Source organism: Echiichthys vipera (genome assembly GCF_963691815.1).
Source record: "Echiichthys vipera genome assembly, chromosome: 14".
Taxonomy (NCBI): domain Eukaryota; kingdom Metazoa; phylum Chordata; class Actinopteri; order Perciformes; family Trachinidae; genus Echiichthys; species Echiichthys vipera.
The window spans coordinates 16,918,141-16,942,722 of record NC_139839.1 but is presented as its reverse complement, the minus strand read 5'-3'; the positions used below and the strand labels follow the sequence as shown (position 1 = coordinate 16,942,722).

The 24,582-nt window shown below is 40.7% G+C and overlaps 1 protein-coding gene across 3 annotated transcripts in view; it reads right to left on the bottom strand.

Moving 5' to 3' along the window:
- Nucleotides 1-439: 439 nt before the first annotated feature.
- The window catches only part of ltbp3 (latent transforming growth factor beta binding protein 3), a 39,348-nt gene continuing 15,205 nt past the window's right edge, over nucleotides 440-24,582 (bottom strand). For 2 of the 3 annotated variants that reach the window (XM_083927073.1, XM_083927075.1), the window contains exons 2-29: nucleotides 21,660-21,926; nucleotides 20,767-20,930; nucleotides 20,563-20,668; nucleotides 17,573-17,659; nucleotides 17,284-17,400; nucleotides 17,017-17,172; nucleotides 15,441-15,548; nucleotides 15,301-15,314; nucleotides 14,714-14,783; nucleotides 14,498-14,575; nucleotides 13,088-13,213; nucleotides 12,004-12,135; nucleotides 11,779-11,907; nucleotides 11,486-11,605; nucleotides 9,675-9,797; nucleotides 8,964-9,086; nucleotides 8,653-8,775; nucleotides 8,202-8,330; nucleotides 7,748-7,918; nucleotides 7,353-7,433; nucleotides 6,978-7,106; nucleotides 6,738-6,875; nucleotides 6,489-6,629; nucleotides 3,755-3,883; nucleotides 2,111-2,272; nucleotides 1,920-2,009; nucleotides 1,673-1,801; nucleotides 440-1,491 (exon numbers count right to left, since the gene is read on the bottom strand). In XM_083927073.1, the coding sequence (XP_083783199.1) occupies nucleotides 1,343-1,491; nucleotides 1,673-1,801; nucleotides 1,920-2,009; nucleotides 2,111-2,272; nucleotides 3,755-3,883; nucleotides 6,489-6,629; nucleotides 6,738-6,875; nucleotides 6,978-7,106; nucleotides 7,353-7,433; nucleotides 7,748-7,918; nucleotides 8,202-8,330; nucleotides 8,653-8,775; nucleotides 8,964-9,086; nucleotides 9,675-9,797; nucleotides 11,486-11,605; nucleotides 11,779-11,907; nucleotides 12,004-12,135; nucleotides 13,088-13,213; nucleotides 14,498-14,575; nucleotides 14,714-14,783; nucleotides 15,301-15,314; nucleotides 15,441-15,548; nucleotides 17,017-17,172; nucleotides 17,284-17,400; nucleotides 17,573-17,659; nucleotides 20,563-20,668; nucleotides 20,767-20,930; nucleotides 21,660-21,926 (3,491 nt within the window). In that variant the 3' untranslated portion in view covers nucleotides 440-1,342. The remainder of the gene's footprint in view (nucleotides 1,492-1,672; nucleotides 1,802-1,919; nucleotides 2,010-2,110; nucleotides 2,273-3,754; nucleotides 3,884-6,488; nucleotides 6,630-6,737; nucleotides 6,876-6,977; nucleotides 7,107-7,352; nucleotides 7,434-7,747; nucleotides 7,919-8,201; nucleotides 8,331-8,652; nucleotides 8,776-8,963; nucleotides 9,087-9,674; nucleotides 9,798-11,485; nucleotides 11,606-11,778; nucleotides 11,908-12,003; nucleotides 12,136-13,087; nucleotides 13,214-14,497; nucleotides 14,576-14,713; nucleotides 14,784-15,300; nucleotides 15,315-15,440; nucleotides 15,549-17,016; nucleotides 17,173-17,283; nucleotides 17,401-17,572; nucleotides 17,660-20,562; nucleotides 20,669-20,766; nucleotides 20,931-21,659; nucleotides 21,927-24,582) is intronic. The other variant, XM_083927074.1, reaches the window with a different exon arrangement.

Sequence of the window (24,582 nt, the reverse complement as noted above, 5' to 3'; positions counted from 1 at the left end):
AATTGGAAAGTAGAGAATGTAGCAGGGAGTAGATCAAATCCATTCGAGGTTGATAAAAACAACCTCAGCTTACTTGGACAATGTATTAATGGTGTTCTTTCCCTGTGCTTACTACAGTATAATGGCATATACTCTTGGGACTTATTTGTCTGAAATGGGATACATTAGTTAATCAGACTTGGGGATCTTTGACATCTTAGAGACCAGTATCAGGATTTCAGACTGAAGAGAACCACAGTTTATGTGGGCTCTAAAGAGGTCACATTAACAATTTGAAACTGAAAAAAAGCATGTTAACGACGAAAACTTGCTCATCCACAGTAAACTGACTATACCGTATGTGAACTTTGAATGTGTGTTTGCTCTGTTTTCTGTTTTCATATGTGTGAACAAAACACAACACCCCCACGCAAAGAAAAACAAATGCATGACTGGTTGACATCTTTTTTTTTAATCAAATTCTTCTCAAGCGTCTTTGGTTTTCCAAATACTTTGATGCAGCAATCATGACAATAAATGTCAAACTTTCTTAGGTTTCCGGAATAAGCTACATTTAGCAAATATTCCCACTATATTAATTTCTAAGTGCATGGCTTTTTTTTCAAGCTTAAAGTCACTTAGGTGCACATGTCAAATTATACAAAAACTTCAGGTTTCTCATATTTTACATCAACAAATAAACGGGTTGGACAGGGTCCATTCTTACAGAAGCTGCTGATCCATTGAACAAACTGTACAATCACACAAAAATAACAATGTGTGGTTAGAAAATACAATATCAGATGAAGTCAATGTAGAATTAATCTTAGGACTTAAATGGGAATGTAAAGGGCAATACCGTAACGTAAATGTTCTCATGGCATGCCTATGGTATGCAAATATTGAACAGGCTGAAGTAGACAACATGAATACCAGATGGAGCTTTAAAACACCTTATTAAAACAAGAGGTGGCTTGAGATTCAAAAAGAATGAGAGATCAATGAAACAGGGAGATCATTTTAAAAAACAAAATCACAAAAAAACACAATTTAAACTAAACAAAAAAACTGTTTAAAAAAACAATAATTACAAAATTGTTTAACAACCAAACAAATGACCACATTCCTTGTCTGTATTGATTATTTCTTTAAAAGTGAAATGGGGAGTGAAAGAGGAGCTGACAATGATATGTTTTGTACATTTCATATGAGCCCTTGCTATGATTTGGCTCCTGTCGAGAATTCGTGTTTGAGTTCTTAAATGCGGTCCCACGTTCGTACTGCGAGACATAAGTGTGTGTACAGCATGTGCTGGGTGTTGTGTGTGTATTGTGTACTGCAGATAGGGATAAACGCACGGAGGTTACCGAGTTCTGCGTCGGACACATGAGTTCGGCCTGCGCGCCACAAAGCCGTGTTTGCAAAAGCACTTATATGAGCCGGTGGTGTTCACACAGCGAGCGTTCTTGCATGGACTGACACGAGCTCCTGGTTCTGCGCACTCATCAATGTCTGAAAAAAATACACATATCAATGAGTGTAAGCTGTGAAAAAACATTGCTCAACAACAGTGCTAAATACAAGTTACTAAATACACATATTAGTCACTGCATATACAGTACCTCTATTGGCTACTGTGTATTTCTTAAAATGCAATGCAATGAAGAAAAAAAGAAGACTAGCAAGTACAAACCTATACAGCGGGTGCGGGAGTGATCCAGCCTAAAGCCTGTATTACATTCACACATGGTGCCCAGGTAGGAGCGGACACAGCGACCATTTGCGCAGCTGCATTCGTCCGAATCTTCCTCTGAACTGTCACCTTTTACAGACAAACAGGCAGAGGAGAGGTGGGAAGAAAATAAGTGTCGAATGGAGCTAAACAGATGAGAGGGTGTGGCATATAATTGTATATTGACAAAGATTGTGTATAGTTTTACCTGGGTTGTAGTTGGCGAAAGCTGCCAGGAAATCCTGCTCCCCATCCGACTCAGTCTCCAGGTGCATCTCACACAGACGACTGAACATCTCTAAACACAAAGAATATACGTCCTTTCAGCTCAAAAGAAAAGGACAGGCGGAAGCCGGCAGTCAAAGCTGAGCGAACAGTCGGGTCTTCAGCTTTGCTCACCTGAGTTTCTGGGTGGACAGGTGTTGCACTCGGGCCCCCAGCCACGACCGTAGTGACAGCAGCACTCCGAGTAGGTCACCACCATGCCGTTCCTGGGCTCGCTGCAGATCAAGCCCTCGTCAACCTGCAGGAAACACACGTCCTTGTGGGCTGCAGTGCGATCTGGGTGAAAAAGGAGGAGGAAAAACATACAATGTTAGCCATAGTTTAACAATTAAAGGTAAAAATGTAAGAATTTCGGCACCATCAGATTTATATAAAAGTTTTTTCTGTCTCTGAGCTCTACGATATCAGGTTTTATAAATAAAATAGTGTTATGTAAGTCAGTGGAAGATAATAAATGTAATCTGTAATGATTAACTATAATATGAGGTTTATTCAGTATGTGTAAAGCCATAATAAAGCCTAAACACAAATACAGTATTTGGAGAAAATCTCACATCAGTTCACATTATTTGTGATGCCCACAATCTACTTATGAACCTCCGGATATTACAATATCTCATTGAATGTTACATATTTTGAGAGCCACTTGAATATGCTTCAGTGAAGTAAATGTTTATAAATCAAGGTGAAGATGAAAGTAAATGCACAACGTCATACCCATCCATTTATTCTCTATACCAGTACACATCATTATTGTTGGGGGGTGACATAGGTCAAGAGCCTATCCAAGCATGTATAAGCCAAAGTGCAGAAATTAGTCCACCTCATAATACAGTGGGTACCTGCATAGCCTACAGTAGCCTCTTTATTAGCTAACTATGTCCTAAAGCAGGTGTCCTCTGCAAATTAAAGATACAGCAAAAGGAAAGCCTAAACTTATTATATATTGTTATGTATTGTTATTGTATTGTACACTATTGGGAACTGATCATGGCACAAGGAAGCTAATACTCTTAAATAGATTAATCACAATCATTTATCAGAGAGTGTAAGATTAACGTCTGTGTGATTAACTGGCTGCATGTGTCACATTGATGATGAAGATACGCTGTTACAGTTTGCACTCATTAGACAAACAGCCTATTGTTACAGCTCCTTGCTTGGGCTTCAGTATGCATCACTGTCTTCTGTAACTGTGAAGACTATAACAGTATCCAATGTCATTTTCCGGTCCGCTGGTTACAATGCGTCACACTTAAACAGTTCTGTAGCATTAACTCAAGATGTTAAACCAGCCATATTAAAGACAGTCATTACTGCCCTGTACTGTGAGTCACATATCTTTCATGCAAAATGATCACAAGTGAGCTCAGGCCATTCTCCAACAAATTAGTCTTTTCTCTGCCGGAACAAATCACATTTTATCATCTATAATAGCACAGACAGAAATTGTTTGGGGGAAACATAGACATGCAGAGAAAATGCTAAAGGTAATCACTTTTCCTCACCCTGAACATGCTCAGATATTGCTTTGTGTGCGAAAATACATACATTGTATTTTTAACAACTACACAAAGTGGTACCCCTTCAAAGAATGGGAAAAAGTCTCTATAAGGTTGGTAAGAGGGGAAACATAAGGCCAATACAGGCCAGATGGGACACAAATTTGGAGGAAATACATGAGCGGCAGATGTTGAGGTAAGCCAAAACTCATTTGGATCGGTCATGCTCAGGTGAGCCGATGCTGATTTTACCCACCGTCATAGACGCACTGTTTCAGCGCTGCACTGAAGGTGAGGGGAGGGTCGCAAAAACAGTGAAAGGAGCCGGGCGTGTTCTCACACCTCCCATTCTTACAGTACGAGGGATCCTGGCACTCATTCACATCTGCAAAGGGCACCACAGACACTGGTTACAGTATGAACATCTGCTTGGAGCCAGCTCTTACTCTGTAGAAGGTGGACACAATAATTAAAGAAAACTTGTGCGACATCACAGTACAATAATCCTGCAATAAATACTACTTTTGTTTGGAAGTTTACTACACAAGGTTCAGTTTTTGTGATTATATACATATGCTAATATATGATTTAACATGTTATCTTTTTAACAAGTCACAGAGAGTTGAATCAACTCTGACACAAGCTCAACAAAAACTGAACAATTTAAGCTGCAGCATTCATTGCAGTGACATTGTGTTGGTATGGATACAAATGTCCTGTTTGTTTTCTGTGTTGCATGCAAGGTTCTGCTTATGACAAAATTAGCTACGGTCATGCATAACACTGCAGTTGGTTTCCAATAAACATGCAACCACACTGCAATATCTGCAGAAAGGCTGCAGACTAAAACAGGAAGCTTGGTTCCAGCAACACTTCAGCTAAGACGCTTGCAGTTTGCAGAGAAAATGATACCATCGCAAAGACCAGTGTGTACTAGGATGGATGGATGGATGGATGTGGCAAGTTTCTTTTTGATTGTTTACATTGTTCTTGGACAAACTTCAAAATCCAGGTCATTACAGGACAAGCCGCATTCACATTCATCTAGTAAAACTTGTCATTTCTTTTCATTTTAAAGGATCTTTGACAAACACAATTCCTGTCAACAGCATAAGTACAGAGGACTTTATGAGTGCTTAGTAATCGTCAATTTTCAGACATGCTTCCTAAAATTAACATGTAAATGGCTAGAATGTTGGTTTTAAGTATATCAGTGACTATCCACCAATCCATCTTCTTGTAATTTATGTATGTTGTGGTTGTAGTGAGTCCATGGAGACCAGAGCCATCCATACTGTGTGTACTCCAGAATTATCTTGGACTAATAAGTCAGATAGAGAGATGCTATCCGACAGCTTTTCTACATTTGCATCTCTTCTTTTTCAGTTATGCCTGGGAACCAGACCAATCTGCAAGCTCATGTTTTATTTGCTCCAGCAGATGCGTCTGGTTCCCCCTCTGCTACAGACAGATTTTCAGCGTTCTGAGAAATGCTGGGCCAATTACAACTGTTTGTCTATTATGGGGCATGTTTGAGATGAAGACTGTAAAGGGCCGTTGTCGAAAGGAGCCAGTTGAGGAAGTTTGTGCATCTGATTAGGACGCCTTCGCTACAACGCTGGGGAGATTAAAACCTTTTCCTGGTGATCGGCTGGTACTACTGTGCTGTGACTGGCCATCTACCCCCGGGCAGAGCTGCTTACTGGTCGATCAGCCCTACATCACACTTTGATAACCTTAAATCGATTTTAACAGAGATGTTCCAGATGGATTGTCATTTGCGATTTGCTCTGGCAATGTCAGGCCGGGGAAATCATACTTTGGCTACTCGAGTCACTACCCAAAGCTTTTGACCATAGGTTCATTAGCACTTTTACTTCTGTCTTTAACATCACAGCCAGCTTCAATGTCTGAATTATTACAGCTAAAGTTCCTTACCAGAGGTCAGTGTCAAGATCATGAATAAGATCCAAAGTCAACTGAACTACTGCACTCTGGTCCGTTCCTGCCCATGTCATTTGGACTGAGTAATGCTCTTTTTTGTGGGAGGAAACAGTCTCAGCCTCAAAGGCAATGATTTTTGTCCAAGCAGTGCCACACTCCGCTGCATACTGCTGCAGTTAACACTAATGGACACAAACTAAAAGGAGAGCATCTTTTGCAAATATGTAAGTAATGGCACTTGACTGTAACCCAACCAGAGCTTTTCAGGTCCTTGGCTCAGGTGTGTCCATAAAACATGGCAAAGACACATCTGTTGGAGTCCAGAGCTGGCCTTAAACATGTTTGGCTTAATAGCAGGAATACAAACACATTTCCTGTTCTGAGTGTGAAGGGAACAACAGTTCTCCACAATTGCAAAAAAAAACTTCTTATAAAATATCTTTGGCACCATGGTCATAGCATGGCCAACTGCAATTTGTCCTTCATTGTCACTCAGTACTCACTCCTCACTGCATTTGCGCCTACTAGCATGGTGGCTGCAGCCTTCCTCTCTTTAAACAGAGTGCTAATTAAACTGCATGTCTCCAGCCTCTGGCCATGAGGAGGAAAACACTTTCAGGTTCTATGGAACAAGTTACACAAACATGTATGAATATATGCATGGATTTATATTTGATATGTTGATTTGTCCGTTTGCTATCTGTAACATAGAGTTTGATTTGAAATGCACGTTCTTAATTGGTTAGTTGGTGGTCTTAGACACCACAACATTTTTTTTGTTGTCAATTACAGACTCAAGATCTCAAAAACTCTCTTCAGGTCACGTAAAATGTAATGAAAACACTCCAGAAACACCAGAAAGCTTGAAGTATATTCTCACCTCTGTTTAGTACAGTGACACCCACAAAAAGTTTAGCAGATTCCTTCCCCTTTGTTCAACTTGGCACGGAAATCAGTTTTGTCTCATATACGTACACTACCTGCCACAAGTGCAGACAACCAGCACTATGATTTGCACACACACACTGCACAGGGTCGGCACTCACCTGCCTGCTCCTCAGGAGTCACACAACTGTTACGGTCAGTGGCCAGGGTCCAGGGCGGAGAGCAGATGCAGTAGTACGATCCTGGAGTGTCCACACAGTGGCCGTTCTTACAGTTGGCTGGGTCCTCACACTCATTCACATCTGTAGAACAAAAAGGTTGCCTCAAAGGTCAAGATAATTCCTCCAGTAGCTAGGCAAATGCAGAACAAGCCATCAGGGTCACTGGGAAGATGGTACTTTTTTACTCACCTGCTACTGTTGCTATCACACAGTTCTTCTTGGTGGCGTCTGCAGTCCAGGGCCGGTTGCAGTTGCAGTAGAAGGACCCGTCGGTGTTGACGCAGTGGCCGTTAGTGCACAGGGACTCGTCGTGGCATTCATTCACATCTGAGGGAGAACACGCAGCCATAAAGAACAACATTCAGCAGCTAGAAATGTTTACAGTATAGTCGTTTACTCGCATTTTATGGTGTGTATCTCAGCACTTACCAATGCACTCGAGAAGGTTGCCATCATAGTAGAAGCCCTGCTGACAGTAGCACTCGTAGCCCGGCTGCGTGTTCTCACAGCGACCCCTCTTGCAGATTTCATCGGCAAACAAAGAACACTCGTCGATATCTGTAGACAAGGAAGGAAAAAGTCTTCTCAGGAACAGACTGCCCGTCATCCAATAAAGTTGTTCGATGTAAGGAGGGAGGTTTAACAGTCTCATGAGGAACTGACAACTTATTTGGTACAAAGGTATTTAACTCAGGTCATATATTTTTTAATTCTAACACAGAATTTGGGTGTGAAAGCAGGAATATCTCATCAGTGTAGCCCTGATGTATGTAAATATCATGACCCAAGTTGTGTATTATTTACCATGGTAGACAGGCAGGCTGTACAGGAGTCCTTCATCGTAGTAGAGGCCTTGCCCGTTTGGACACAGGAAGTGGAACTCGGCTGGGTGGAGAGGACCAGGCAGAGTTTAATAAAGAGTAACATATACAGTCAATACAGAACAGTGGAGACTTTTACCCAGATGCATGCATTTAGTTTAGTTTATTTAGCATTTTAAAATACATCAAATATAGCACAATTATCATGGCACAGGTTCTCACAGCATACAATATCGCAATAACGTTTTAGTATTAAAACAAACTATAGTCATTATTCCCCCAACCCTTGATAGAAACATATTCAGCACAATGAGCTAAAAACACAATAACTTAGTTGAACGTGTTTACTTCCATTATGCGCTGTACTAGTAAATGTACCTGATTGGGAGACGGGACAGGGATAGATCTCACAGTGATCTCCCCATCCCACTCCGATGGAGCAACAGCACTCCTGCTTGGTGACGTTGGTGGCCAGGACGCTGTCGCAGAACACAGTGTCGTCGAGGTTCAAGTAACACTCCTTCTTCTCATCCACCAGCATTCGCACTGCTTCAGGAGCAAACATGGTGAATGTTAGGAAACAGAGGTTTTAGTGTGTAAATCACGACAAGCTGGTTTTTCTTTTAATTTGAGTTAAATGTGTGACTTGGTTCATATAGATTTGGTAATATATCACCGATAATTGTAAGTGTTCAGCTTTCAGGGCCTCAGATTGGTTCGAACGGAAATGGTTTGGGTTTGGGACAGGCAGGGATCAGATGTTCAGGCCTGGTGTAAGCTCTGGAATAAATGTGGGTCTAGAGTAAAGCAGAAGGAATCAGAGCGGGCTTACCCTCACAGCTGTGTTTGTCCTCTGAGAGGACATAACCGTGATTGCAGGAACACACAAACGAGCCCGGTCTGTTCTCGCAAGAGCCGAAGGGCTGGCAGAGACTTCTGTCAAGGGCGCATTCGTCTATGTCTGAAAGGGAAATCACAAATGCTGCTCTGAGAATTTGTTTTTAATCCAAGCACCATCTGAGTTACAAACAAATAGATGTTCATTTTTTAAACAGCTTACAATTTGACAGTACTGCTTACAGAAGGAAAACATTTGGTCCCCGATATATTTGTTGTTGACATTTTAAACATCGACTAATGCAGTTTCCATAGCATGTACACTACTTTTTACCCACACACGCATATTAAATTGTGCTTACCGCCTCATGCGTATGAGTTAGTTTCTAGCAAAATGACAGGCAGCATGCTGTTTTTTGACCATAAAAGATTTTGAAGTGACTGACCTTGGCATCTCCTGCCTCCCACCAGTGTGTAGCCCTTCTGGCACTCACAGTGGTATGAGCCCATGCTGTTGATACAGCTGCCCCTCTGACAGATTGATACTCGAGAGACACACTCATTGATATCTGAAGGGAAGGAAATAAAAACAATGTTGGAATGCGAATCCTTCTGTGAGCACAATGAATGAACTCAGTCACACTTTATTTGGACGGTCCAGTGCTGATTAATTATCAAGTGAAAATTTTGTGACAAATGGTTGCATATTGGTTCCATGAACACCAGTGAAACACATGGTTTGTTGAATAATTCATGCCTTCGCAGTGACTGCCTTCCTGTGTGCGCTGGTATCCCGGGTAGCACTGGCATTGGAAGGAGCCTTCCGTGTTGATGCAGTGGCCGTAAGCACACAGCCTGACGTCCTCACACTCATCAATGTCTGTTTGGGAGGAGAAATATGCGAAACACAACTTCTTTAATCATTAAGAGTACTAGGGATACATAATAATAACGGTATCGGCCGATATTGACTCTAAAACAAATTATCGGATATCGGCTATCACGACAATATTAAAAAGGGATAAATAAATAGATTGCTGCTTCCTTGATTAAATCAGATTAAATGCCCCACGCAGCAAGGATTATGTGTATATAGCGATGTTTAAGTAGGATCTATCTTACTTGTTTTGTTTAAAAGCAATTGTCATAAATAGATATGTTTTACATAATGGAAAATTAAGTATTTTTAAGGAGTGAATATTTCATAATTTTCAGATTTGTATTTTATATCACTTGGCAGTGGGCCAACACGATAAGATATACATAATAATAATTTGTTAATTCCACTACAGAAGAGACTTGATGATCCCTCTAATTAGATGTGGGGACAAAAAGTGTGTGTACTTATATATCGGTATTGATATATTAAAGAATACCTCATTATCTTCAGCACCAAACAGGTCATTAAGTCACTCGACTGCGTTAGAAGCAGGTAATGTGATGTAGAGGTTAAGTAAGAAATACTCACCACTGCAACTTTTGCTGTCTGAAGATGGGAGAAAGCCCTCGTTGCACAGGCAGCGGTAAGTGCCAGGAAGGTTCTCACAGCGCCCGTTAGGACAGATGCCAGGCTTCTGACACTCGTTAATGTCTGTAAACAATATGCAGGAGAAAGAAAGAGAAGGTAAATTGAAGTGAGGCAATAAATTATTTGTAGCAATGTTGTTGTCTTTTGTTTGGAGTCTTGCTGTAATCAACTGAACATTACTGCCTCGTATTGAATGGTTCATTTTAACAAGGTCTGGTTACCTTTTTTATTGTCATTATAGTACACATTCACAATATTAAAATGATTTAATTATTTTCATGGTTTGGGCGATACTGGTACTAACATATTTTACATAAATACTACTACTTATATCTGGTTTGTAACTGTGGTGTGAGGGTTCATGCAATTGATTGACGGTCTTTTCAGCATGAATATACATCAAATAAGCCATCGAGACAGTTTTTTTCGTTGATCACCTATTAACAGAGAATTCCAGGAGAGTAGCAGCGGCACATGGCTAACACTGAGTAGCTCGGGGCGGCTTTTTTCACCACTGGGGCGGCTTTTTTCACCACTAATACTGCTCAAAATAGCACCGAACCTCTGTAGTAGCATAAGAGTCCCTACACATAAAACGAAGCACCAACAACGTAGCAGGCAAACCCAGAGTTTATTAAAAAAGACTGTTTTACAATGTCACAAGCCATAGCAGCTGGCTACGTCCATATTGGATGCACTGAAGTTCGGTTCAATACTTTCCTCCTTGAATCACCTAAATTAGTGATTAAAAACAGCTGTTTTGGATGCTTTCAGTGCTCCGTCCCGAGCTACTCAGTGTTAGCTATGTCTGACTACTAATGACTCACCTATAAACATATTTCTCTGTTAATAGGTGATCAACGAAAAAAACTGTAATTAATTTGATGTACATTCATGCCAAAAAGACCATCAGGTATTCGCCGGATTTATACTTTAATGTATCACATAGTATAGAGTAGAGGAAAGACTAAAACACGTATATTGCTTCTTTCTACTCCTTTTCAGACATGATATGTTAATTTGCACTAAAGCTGAATTCAGTAACTTTATGTTTAAAAGGGTATTTTTTCAGTTTGATCAGAGTAGTCACAGACACTGTGTCAGAGACTCCTCAGCTCTGATTGGTTGTCAGTTATAACGCAGTGATATTAGGAGCAGACAGAAAGAAGAAAGTGGATGTGGAGCTCCATGACTTTTTCACAGATTGTCTGTCTCATTGTGCTGTCAGGATAAAGTGACAGAAAAAAAAATTCACAGAAACTTACCGACTTCAGCAGCTCTAATATCTGATTTATAACAATACAGTGAGATTACAATATTCCAGCGTGTATGGAACCAAATTATTCAAATGTGTAATATTTAATTTTTTATTTTTTATATTTAATATGACATAACATTTTAAGGTACAGGATTTTCCTTCTGCAGTAGGTTGATCTCAAATATTTCCCTGTAATCATGCCCAACACACTATTGGCTCAAGTTAAGCTGACTGAATAATCCTGCTCTGCACTGATGAGTATATTTGCCATTTCTTTGGGCCTCTGCTGCTGAGTGAATGTAGGTGAATTGCTGCTCGCTGTGACTGATGTTGTCTGTTTTTAACTTAATATTTTGCATATTACTAGTTTGATTAGAGAAATGGGAGTGAAATAACTGCAAATACCCTTCACTGAAGGAGCATGTGAACTTTTCTTATTACATTTCTTGATTTTCTGGCATGATAATAATGCCCTCAGAATAATTACACTCACCGTAGCAGATGCCGATGCGGGCCTCGTGACCGGGCAAGCAAGGAACGCACTCGTACGAGCCAGGTGTGTTCTCACATTGCTCATTGGGACAAGTGTCGGGGTTCAAACACTCATTTATGTCTGGAATAAGTGAGAAGAAGCGTCACATGATTTACCACCCATGATTTGAAATACAAACACGAGGAGCAAAGACGCAGGTATGTTACAGTGACACACACACATAATGAGTGTTTTGTCAGTGGAGAGCCTGTACACTGATATACACACTGTTATAATAATCAGTGTCTTTGTACCTTCACAGGCTGGGTGACGGTGTGACTTGCTCCTGAAGCCGCTGTGACATTCACATTTATAAGAACCGGGCAGGTTCACGCACTGGCCTCCGACACCGCAGATGTCCTGCTTAGAGCACTCGTTCACGTCTGTAAAAAAAAAAAGAAAGAATAGAGCCAATGCAGGATCTGATAACTTGTCGAAAAAAATACATTTTAACATGGAAAGTTTTCATCCTAACTTACCTATGCACTTGAGTCTCCCATGCTGCACCATGTGTTTATAGCCCTGACGGCAGAGGCATTTGTAACCTCCTTCTATGTTGACGCAAATGCCTCTGCCGTGGCCGCACGGTTCTGAGTCACATTCGTTATCATCTGGACAACAGGAGAGATGAAAACAGTGTTGGATATTACAGACAGACAGCAGAGGGTCACTGAACTCAGAGGACACAGCGCACTGATTCCTGGAAGTGTTTTTCACCACCTACTGTAGCCTAAAACATACACCATCACTGAAGGAATGATGTTGGGATACAGTTCACTGAAAAAAAGTCTGTTGGATGTACATGGAAAATACTGTATGTACATTGGTTGCACATTATGTTCACACAAAACTATTCAATTGTGTTAAATACACATAATTATTTTTGTCACAAACAATTTATTGAATGATATATGCTCAGAGGAGAAATTCAAATCAACCGTGTCGTATAAACTAACTGCATATTTATAAATTGAACGACTCCAAGCTTCTCTTTTTATCAGTGTAGGTGGTGAAAAACACTGAAGGTCCGTTCACATACATAACAAAAACTGCACCGCTAACCTTACAAATAGGGACGCACAATATTATTTTGTTTTTTTTCAGCCAATACTTATAACAAAAACAATAATTTCACGTTTTTTTTTTTTTTTCAAAAGAAGTTGGTAACCGGTTTATACACACCTGAGGGTAAGAGAGCAAATCACTGTTCACACTATTCTGGCTCTTCAAATGTTTTTTTGTTTTCTTTCTAGTTAAGTACATTCAAATAATATATAATTATTTCACTTTACAGGTGTATTCACCGCATTTCGACCAAATTGCGTGGCATGTAGCGTTACTGCGTCGTTACTGTATCGATTCTTAAAGGCACTATCATTTTTTAAGTCATGCAGTGATTCATGGCAGACAGTAGTTCCTCCTTCTTATCAATTGTATATTTCTCTGTGAGAGGGAAAAGTTTGTTTGCCAGCTGACAACCATGGATAAAAAACCTCCGGATAAATTTCTCGTCGCTATCCATCTGCGCCTGCTCCAGCCTCTGTCTCTACCATCGTCTCTTACCCTCACAGAAGTTCCTCTGCGGGTTGAGATGGTATCCAGGGTGACAGTGACAGATGTGGCCGTTCAGGCTGTTCTCACACTCTCCGTGACCACAAATGTTCCTCAGCCTGCATTCATCTGTGTCTGCTTCAAGGAGGAAACGCAGGCATCACACACACACACACACACACACACACACACACACACACACACACACACACACACACACACACACACACACACACATTTTATATACAGGTATATACTTGTAACACCCATGGCTTACCTAAAGCCTTCTATCTATTAAAAACTTTTCATGTTTTTAAAGGGGACGCCCATTTTAAAAATTCATATACTATTCCTATGGTCTGAGACAGTCCAAAAATATAAGGAAACATTAACAACTCTCTTCCAAATCCCAAAACTAGAGTGTTACCAAATATAAAGTGTGGAGCTGCACCATAAAATTTTAATTCCCCTCTAGGATTAACAAAGTATTTCTTCTTCTTCTTCTTCTTCTTCTTAGACATTATTATAGATGACACTGAGAGCACCCGGGGGGATGTTCTGAGTGTATGGGCACACTTTCTGTTTCACAACTGACAACAGTACAAACGAATAAAGCAAAATAACAAATACAATTTTGAGATGGAAAATGGAGCAGCAAGTCTATTCTTTCTACTTGACACAAGTTTGAGACTTACTTCTCTGGTTTCTGGCTTTGAGACGGAGGAGCCCATGTCCACAAATATTGACTGAACGTTCCATGGAAATGACATATTGGAATAATTAATGTGGGTGGTGTTCCCCTTTAAAATGCCTCTGAAAGACAGAGCGAGGCTGCTTTGGGCGAGGAACTGTATTTGATTTCTAAAAATCATCATCACAGTAGATGTACAACACCCCTTTAGGAATCTTTTTTTTTTCTTAGTTCTTTTTTTTATGGAAATAAAAGTGTCCCGCATAACCTGCTTTTTAACACCAGCCTGAAATGTAGTTATGGCAACACTTGTTTCCATAAAAGAGTGTGAACATAGCCTTAAGGCTGGTTCATGCTTCATGGTTGAATGCGCACGACATGCAAAACTGTCGGTAGAGCATTAAAGAGGCATGCGTCTGACGAGATTTAGCTTAGCCTTGAACTGGACTCCTTTATTTCTATCAACCAGGATTGCCTCAGGCTCTAAATAACTCTTTCGCATGCTGTTATAAATTATGTTTATTACATAAAGAAACAGGTCATCTGTGAGGGATGAATCCAAAGCTCACCACAATATCTTCTCTTACTGGGGGAATGTGGAGAGCTGGGGTCTGAGGCGCATGAACCATGAACCTTGAACCATAAACCATGAACCAGCCTTTACAGAAGTTACTCTCTCTCTATAAGGTTAAAGCAGAATAAATGTTTGAGTGGGTTTGTGGGGAACTCACGGAAGACTTTTGTCTGTGTTTCAAAGGGATCATTGCCTGGGGTCATTCTGATGATTATCGGAGGGGTGGGTTTAACAACTGTGGATCCAACAAAAGAGAGGTGAGGCAGACAGACTTTAGGAGGAAATATGACATGGCAGTGAATATATCTTCTCTTGCGTTTTAACATGTTCCATCACTGATGGAGCTTATATCTGGGGTTAGAGGTGAGTTTACCCGGCACACGAGGACTGCTGGTGCTGGTGGGAGACTGTTGCGGTGCAGTCGCCGTCTCTGGAGGCCTCTCCTGATTGAGAGAGATCATCGGATTTCAGTTAACAATAAATAATAACATAATAATAATAATATAAATAATAATAATCAAATAATAGTCAGCTTTTTGTGGCCTGTGTTTGAGTGGAAAGTTGTAAAGTTGTGTATTTCAACTGCGTGGCTTATGTGTTTGTTGTGTCATATCACCTTTAACATTTGTATCAAGGTCTTCATCATGATTGTTGTATTTTATTGGCGTTATCGCCTATTGCTGCTCCGCATTTTTGCATGCATCTATAATCAGTATTGCGTGGCTGTGTTTGCTGCTTCCTGTTGGTCTGTATGGCTTCTGCTCTGTCTCTAGACCCTTATTTTGTTGCTGTTGTTGTCTTACGGTCCTCCTGTTGTCTTCTGTCTGTACATTTTAACCAGCACTTCACCAAAGGTGTGCATTTTGAAATTAGCCAGAAATGTTGATTAAAGTGTCCTCGTAAATCAGATGAAATAAAAGCTAAGATTAAGATGAATGATTAAAAACAGAAATGTCTTACCGGTCGCTTTGGTTCTGAAAGGAAACGAGATAGAGGGGTATTAACCTCCGAATCAACATGTTCCATACAAAAACACTCAAGCAGAAATATTAGAAATGTCTGAAAACTCCTGAGTGGTGTGAAACGTATTCATGACTCACCCTCCTTGTCAGGCTTGCGGGGGAAGATGATGGGAGGGAAGGCTACGGTCTCTCTTATATTTTGGAGAAAATAACCTTTCCCAGCAGGGCAGATCTTACTGAAGGCCACTGAGCACCACATGGAGAGAGAGGAAAGGATTTTAATAGTACTTTATTTCACTTTTAAGAATCTCAGATTTTGCAAATTACATGCAGTCAAAGCAGTTTCAACTTTTTGCTGAATCGCCCTTTGAAATATGTAAGCAGCAATGATTACTCACTGGACTATAATACAACATAAATTGTATCAAAAATGTATGCCATCCAACCACTTCCTCTTTATTGTTGTTGTTAAAAGTAATAATAGAAAGTAGAACCTCACACAACTCTTCGCATGAGGAGTAAACAAGAACTTGAGCTGCATAATGACTTGGATTGTTGTGCCGCTTTGTTGGTTATTATTATCGTTATTGGTCAATTACGGCAATTGACATAGTTGTTCCTGTTATTTAGGAACAACTATGGACACAGTTCTGATCTGGAGGACCACGTCCATCCATCAACATTAAGATGTCCGGTAAATTTAATGTGACGTCAAATTATTAAGTAGCCGTGTAATAAGAGGAATAATGTAGAGTTAGCACGGCCTTATTGTGAATGAACCCACTTCTGGGTAGTGACCTTCTCGCTCTTTATTATTATCCCCGACTTTATCACCAAAATATATTAAACTTGGAAACTGAGTATTCTGATTAACTTGGTATTTAAGATTAAGCCACGCATGATTGAGATTTTTATGAATTTTACATTTCAAAGCCTTAAGAAACAGAAAATCTACATTAATCCATAAATTCAAAGAAGAAGAAAAAATAAGATTAGGGATGCACAACATTATCAGCAAGCTATCCTATATTAAAATGAATTATCGGGACAATATAATAAACCGATAAATCATTAGCGGCTTCATTGATTAAATCAGATTAAAGATTTGACGTGTGTCGCCTGACGTGACATGTTTTAAGTAGGACGTGTCTTGCGTCTTACTTACTTCAAAAACCATTTATAAATATAAATATGGCATGTTTTACACATGTAAGTTTATGTATTTTTCTTATTTTAAACAGGAATAAATATTTCATCGTTTTAAGCTTTGTATTTTATGTCTGCATTTACTGATGGGTCAACACGATAATAATATATTAATTCCACTATAGAAAAGAGTTGATGATCCATATAATTGGGTGTGGGGAAAAAATAATATACTGAATATTTATATATATTAGCATTGATATTGGTTATCGGCGAAAATGAGTTGTAAAATATCGGCATATTGGATATTGGCAAAAAATAGGATAGATAATCCTTTATTAAAAGAGCATAGTGCAAATAACAAAAGCCTCAGTAACAGATGCAAAATACAAAATATAATAATAGTCTATGTTCACAGTAAAAAACAAATAAACAAATGAACGGTTAAAAATAGCTACTCAGTAAAGAATAAATTGCAACTTGTTTTTATTGAACTTTGCATTCATTGAAAAATAAACAAGGACATTTTCTCTCCCTGTAACTGCTCCTCTCTGTTCTGTCCACTCACCTGTGCCAACCTGAGGACACCGTTCACAGTTGCGGCCCCAGGCTTTGCCCACCGTGCAGCAGCACATCTCCTGGGTGAGGTGGGTGGGCAGCGCGTGCTCGCAGCCCCTGACCTCGGACGCTATCAGGAAGCAGTGGGCCTGCTCAGCTGGAGACTCTGACAGAGGAGACGAACAGGGTTTTATTTGGGATACCCGTTACGGAATTAAACCATGATGCCATTCAAGGCAGAGAAGAGAGAAAAACCCCAGAGAGGCCTCTTACTCACCAACGCATCGATTCCTCTCCAACACCAAACCGGCCTTGCAGGAACATTTGAAGCTGCCCAGCGTGTTCAGACAGTCTCCATTCTGACAGATGCCCTGCATGGAGCACTCGTTGATATCTTCGAGGTCGTGCATAAAAACGAAAAGGTTATTTTGATATACTATAAATGATGATATCTGTTCAGAAAGTTATACTAGAGCTTTATCACGTGGGAATTGTAGCTTTAATGAGTACATAAAAACTGAAACAACTCAGCGCTGTGCTTGTACTGTACACCCTGCTTGTGTTACCTTGACAGTGAGTGCTGTTGAATCTTTTATAGCCTTGTGGACAGGTAGAGCCATAATCTTCCACAATGGTATGCTTGACTGATGCATCTGAGGGAGGAGAAGACACAGCGGAGCACAGAGGGGAAGGTGAGCAATGCGTGCGTGAAACAGTGTTTCTGCAATGAGAAGGGCTGCGGGTGGATGATACAAAACCAAAAGAACACTGTAAAAGCTATACCCTGTTATTTACTTTAAAAATAGTCGTAGCAGAAGTTTGAACACTTAATATAGAAAGAAAATTTCAGCGCTGGAAAGAATTCCCAACACCAGCTACTGTTAAAGGTTTAACAATGTCAGGAAACTTTACAGGATGCAAAGCTTATCTTAAAGCACCCACATTTGTTTTTTTCTCTATGAACTGCACTGGAGGAAAAAAGTTTTTGCAACTTTTTGAAACAGACAATTCAACACCCACTTTACACAGGCCGGGTGTGCAGAGGTGTAAAAGAGAACAAGGTTTGGAGCTCTCTCTCAAGCTCTAAGTTCTTCACACAGTTATTTACGTCACTGTTCGTGTGCACGACCGACCGTTCAGTATCCACATGAAAGCCTTCAAAGAGAGACAGTCTACATTTTGCAATCAATGGAATGGGGAATCGTTAATTTAAAATATTTAAGAAGTGAGCCCAATTTGAGTAAGAGTCATAAGAGTGACGATTCTCATCATAGGTTTCACTCCCTCCACTGTTATCTCCTCAAGACCCACCTCCCCAATCTAGCCTTCCCAAAGCTAAAACCCAATGTTTTTATTCCCTAGTTCAGGGGTTCCCAAACTTTTTTCCGCTTAAGACCTGAAAGAGAAATTTGTTGTCTCGCAGGGACCTAAACGTACAACAATGCATCATGACTTCATGCAATTGAGAGTGAGGGAATCACAGAAGTCACACTCAACCTTACCTCAGCCAGAGAGCGTGAACACGTTTTTCCAATCACTGTTTGTTAGAGTCAGAGCTGAACAGACCACTTTGGGAAAGACTGCCCTCGTTGACTCAACAGGCTGGCAACTACAGAAATCTGGTCTTAATCATATCTAACAACCAACAATGTTTTCAGATGGAGGACCCTGAAGCAAAATTTTATAAATTGGGGGTCTGTGACCTAATGTGTATCAATTTAGGGGTCACCAATGTTCTGCAATGCATTATACTGTATATATGATTTTTTTTTATAAGCGCTTTGCTTTTCTGGAGGTATTAAAGTGTATCTCAGGTGAAAATCAAACTCATGGTCTTTTTCGGCATGAATATACATCAAACAAGCCATTAAGACAAGTTTTTTGGGTGATCACCCATTAACAGCGATATCTCGGACAGTCGTAGCAGCCAGACCTTGCTAACAATGAGTAGCTCGGGGCAGAGCGACAAACCATCCAAAAACGGCTTTTTTAACCACTAATACTGCTCAAAATAGCACCAAACCTCTGCAGTAGCATGATAAGAGTCCCTACACATAAAACGAAGCACCAACAATGTGTTTACAGAACCTGGAGTTTATAAAAACAGACTGTTTTACAATGCTTTAGCAGCCGAGTACATCCATATTGAGAGACAGCCCAAACCAGTCGATTACCGAGTTCAGAATCAACTTGCAACCTTATATGTAGAGACCGTTATTATGCTACTGCAGAGGTTTGGTGCTATTTTGAGCAATATTAGTGGATTGTTGTTGAAGTGTTAGCCATGTCTGGCTGCCAGAGACAGAGAAAAGACCATGGGTTAGATTTTTGTTGCACTTTAAAGCTGATTTAATATGAATTGTATGTTACTATGCAATTTTAAATTTGTCACACCTAGCTGTTAAATATAGGGCCTCAGCCAGCAGCAGCCAGTTAGCTTAGCATAGAGACTGAAAATAGGGGAAACAGATACACTGTAGGCTCTTCCTGGCTTTGGCAATGCTGCTGGTTTAATATTTGCCCTACAGATATGAGAGTTGTATCAATGTTCTCATATTACTCTCAGCCAGAAAGAGAATGCCAAACGAATTAAACATTCTTAACAGTTTTCTGATTTTCTTTTCTTCTTTCTTTGCCTTTCTTGTTGGGTTTTTGTGTAATGATGAGTTTTTATGAGGTCTTTGATGATGGAGCTTGTCGCAGAATAGAATATTCTTTCATGAGGTTTGAACTAACAATGCATTATTTCTGCTCCTATTCTTAAACATCTAACACAGAAGAATGTTCTTCTTTCCACGAGGGAGTAAAAACATGTAAGGAAGTTTTATTAGAGAGTCTTGCAAACATTTTTAAAAGCACAATGAAAGAGGGGAAGGATCACAGCTCACTTTTGGAATTTGCTTAGCTTATAAATGAATATGAATGTGACAAAACAGACAGCACTCCAGGCAAGAATCCAGTTATCTAAAGACTAACCAGACGTACTGTATCAGGTTTTGTCAAAGGCCGCATTGTCTGAGTCAGAACTGAAGGACGGAATAATAGCGGAGTGGAAAAACGTGAGTAGCCAAGATTTTCTTGAAATTCAATCTCCAGCAATGTGATGACAGTCCTGCACTGGGCAGGCCCATAGGAACATGCTTAAGTAGAGGGTTATTTTCCACATTCTCTTTTCCTGTCTCACTGTCTGTGTGTAATTCCCGTAATTTCTTCCGCTTTCTCCTTCTCAACCTTTCACACACTCCCTACCCCATGTCACCACTAACTTTCATGTGCACATTTTTATAGACGTATAAAGTGATTGTTCTAATCCAGGGCCATAATTTCACAAGGTAGAAGGGCTAAATTGCAGGGAATGATGACTTTTTTTGGCTCAATAAACAATAATTAATTCCCAGCAACACCAAGATGTAGATTGGATAAAAAAAAAATCTACGACTATAAGAAAGCGAGTTGCTGCACTTTCACTTCGGAATAAAAAACAGTGCACCTATAATGCTGGAAAAAGTGAATCAGAGCAGGCTGAAACTAACTCTTGAAGCACGCTGTAACTCACTTGGCAGTTTGGGGCACTGATAACACTTGTTTTGTCCCCATGAGTTCCCCACGCTGCCGCAGCAATCTTCCTGGTTGGTCAGAACAGGAAGCGGAGTGCTGTTGCACTAAAGCGAGACAAGACAGAGAAATGTTATCAGTGGCAAATGACAAAAAACACAAAAAACCTTCACTTTAGTTGATCACTGCATGTGTCTAAACTCACAGCTTGTTTGGGTGTGGTCTCCTGGAAGCAGCGCCCCTTTGGTTTGTGCCTGGCGGGGATCGGGCGAGGCCCCAACTTGTGAGGAGGTTTGATGTCTGATTGGTCGAGAGGTTGAATGACTACAGAGGTGTCCGGCGTGTGGTGAACGCGTACGTTAAACTGCACTGAAAATATAGAAAAGGAAGACATCACAAAAATATATTTCCTGATCTATCAAAACCAATAGAGAGATGCAAAAGCTCTGGCATTAAAGGGATAGCTCAGATTTTTTTTTGGAGTGGGGTTTTATGAGGTATTTATCCACAGTCAGCACACTACAGCACTGTAGATGGCGGTCAGCGCTTCTCCAGTTTGGAGAAGTGTGGAGGAGGGCTGTCAGAAAGCTTTTTTTCAGTTTACATGGGGCAACTGAAGCCATTCTACGTTCTCGTCATTTTACCTCGCAGAACACGGAAGTTGCTTGTCTGCCGCTGCCTCGATCAGTTAGTTTGTCTGTCAGGTTTGTTAGTTCCTAACACTTTAAAACACCAAAGTCTCACAATAACACACAAAAAAAACGGTCAAGACAGCGGCCGACCAGCAACATCTGTGTTCTACGTGTCCTGTCTAACAGTGAGGTAAAGCTCTGAAAATATTCTAAATATAGCGTACACTTAAACTGATATTGATCTCTTTTTTTTTCTGGAGGGCTTTTTTTTTAGGTGTTTAAAAAACGTTTAGCTGCTTACCCCCCATTCACAGCAATACACCACTTAGCTTCAGTGCCTGTCCTCCTGCCTGCTCATCCGAACTGGCAGTAACTGCAGGTGATCCACTGACCACTGAAGTACCTCATGAAAACCCCGCTTCAAAAAATCCAAACAATCCCTTTAACTGTAGTGAAAGATAGATACCTTCAGATGAGTGTGACATGGGTAGGGTGAAAACTGAGTGTGTTTGCGTCAGCTGAGTACGCCCTATGCTTAATTGCTCCACTAGTTTCTGGCCGTCTGGCTTCAGAGATATGGGGAAGACAGGCTGCTTGTTGCCTCGAGCTGCCTGAGCCTGCAGCGTCTGTTGGAGTGGAAACTGGCAGAGCCGACCGGTGAAGCCGGGCGGGCACAGGCAGTGCTTCCTTGAGCTGCATACTCCTCCGTTCATACACGTCAGGGGACACACAACTGCAGACAGAGAGAGACGGGGGGAGAGTTGTCATAGACAGGCAGAGGGGTCAACAGTTCACAGCTATGAATCACAATCAGATGAGAGCGAGAAGGACAAGCTCACATGCACAACACAAGAAAATAATAAGTTATTCATGAGTCTCATCAGACTGGAATTACTCATTTTAGATCAGAGACTGACTAAGCTTGATGGTTAAGTGTTATATCACATCAATATGGGAAACAGACAGAAAAGTTTGTGCAGCGATATTCGCTTTGAGCGGCACCACTGTTAAAGTCACATCAGCTTGACGGACTAACAGGTCTCTCCAGCCAGTCAGCAGGTAAAGTCACTGATCTGTTTAACAGCTTTATTCTGACATATGGGAAAGATCTATGAAAGAAATGCGTGGGAAAGCTGCTGGCTGGAGAGAGATTCATGGCATATCCAGTATGCACTGCAGTTTTATTGGGTCTGCGTTGTGTTTATGTTAAGTCCAGCTGTTTTTGAAATTCCCACGATAAAACAATGAGAGGAAAAAGAGAGATCGAGCGAGCAGGACTGTGGAGAAAAAGGCAAGGAAGTCATGAATCCAGGAAGAACCAAACAATACTACTAGTTGGACTAATGATATTACATAATGATAAACGGTGCCGGTGAATGCAGAGCTGAAGTCTGAGCCAATAGCTGTTGACTTCGTCTATGAAGGTCGAGAAGCTGACAGAAAGGGTTCTTCAGATTGAAGTCATAGTGAAAGTTCAGTCAGTAGGGCCACCTCACATCAGCACACCTAACACATATCAGGGCTGCGTAAAATCACAACTTTTGGGACACCTGAGTTTTAATATCACTTACTTTGAAGCAGGGCAGGGCGATATGACAATATATACTGATTATTGTCCAAATGTTATGAAAATGTCTATCGTATATACTTTTCTATATTGTTAATTATGTTCCGACTGTGTTATTTAAATCATTTGGACGACGCTTTACATGGACCCTTGCACGTTATGTTTCTTTTTGCACTGAAGCTTTTAAAACAATGAGAAAATACACAAATGGGCTTTACTATGTTGTTATTATCCACTAAATTATCAGAAAACACGCTATATTGTGATTATATCGGAAGAGATAGTAAGATGTATCACAAACCACAATTATTTAAATGATATATGTTGGTTTCTATGCATTAAGCAACCACCTTTCTTTCATTACTACTTCAAATATAACCACTACAACTAGTACATTTTTATTTACTATAGCAATAACCATTTCTACCAGTATTCTGCTACGACGTAGTGTTGGGTATTTATCAGCACATTGCAATCTAGCAACTTCTACTTCAACTTTTCCTTTTAGTACATTTGGTCATCTTCAATATAATGCATCACAGAATGGGCCAGTAACCACAAGGCTGCTTAGTGTAGTTGGCATTGATGATAATGACTATTTAATTATTGAAGTGAACTGAGGAGAGGAGAGGAGAGGAGAGGAGAGGAGAGGAGAGGAGAGGAGAGGAGAGGAGAGGAGAGGAGAGGAGAGGAGAGGAGGCCTCTTTCAGCTGCCGAGCCAAGTGTGCACACATGGAAGTAATTAGGTGTGGACTGCCAGGGAGTCTGGGCTGTGGCATAATTGGGGGACTAGATCACTTTAAACACAGCAGGGACATCCTCACATATGAAAGTCTGGCAGAAAAATGAAGGGACCTCAATGAAACACCCGACTTTTAAAATCTGAAGCAAGTTGGATACTTCAGAAGCAGCCTTCCGCTGCCTAACACCGTATGACAGTGGTCCTGAAACACTGGGACCGAGTACAGGCAGCAACACGCAGAACAGAGCTGGAAGGCTCCGGCACGGCAGGCGAAAGCAGGTGAACGGCACACTGACTTTAGAGGACAGAAAAGTCAACGTAAGAGTTTCCATGGTTCGGATTTCATCTCAGCACTGGATTTAGAATGAGAGGAAACTGAAAAAGATGCGGGGGTTGAAAATTAGGATTGCAGACACAGAAAGCCAGGGGGAAAAAAAAACCTCTTTCCAAACGTGATTACACAATCTAAACCCACAGAGACTGGAGAGACGACATACTGTAAGGAAAGTCTGGGCTGAGGCCCCGTCTGGCTTGGAAGGTGTCTGAATGAGATCGGCGCTCTGATGTAGCACAGTCAGGGTCAGTGCCTGACTGAAGAACACAAAGGAAAGGAGGGGAATCATATTCCAGATTTTGGCTAACGTTTCTCGGGCGGGGACAGGGGTGGGGGCCGTGAGAGAGAGAGACCCATTTTGAAATGGACTCAGTGTGATGACATGCAAGACACAGTGTACAATACACTGCTGCCACTGCCAGCACACCTCTTTCTCCAATCAGATACCCATTCTAATAGATTAACCCAGGATATCTGCAGACGCACTAAAATCTGAACATCTCACGTGGAACACACTTTAATTCACCGTGACTCATAAAACACTGTTAATCCACTTAATGATGCAAACAGGAAATATACAAAAAGAAAAGAGTGCACTTTACCGCATACAAAGGTGACATTTTGATGTAGTGTTGATATGAATGGTAGTTCAGTTTTACAGTAATTTGATGTTGGAAGGATGTTTTTGTCTCAGGGTGCAATTTGTGTGCAACAGTGAAAAACTGTTTACGGGATCAGTGTTGGGA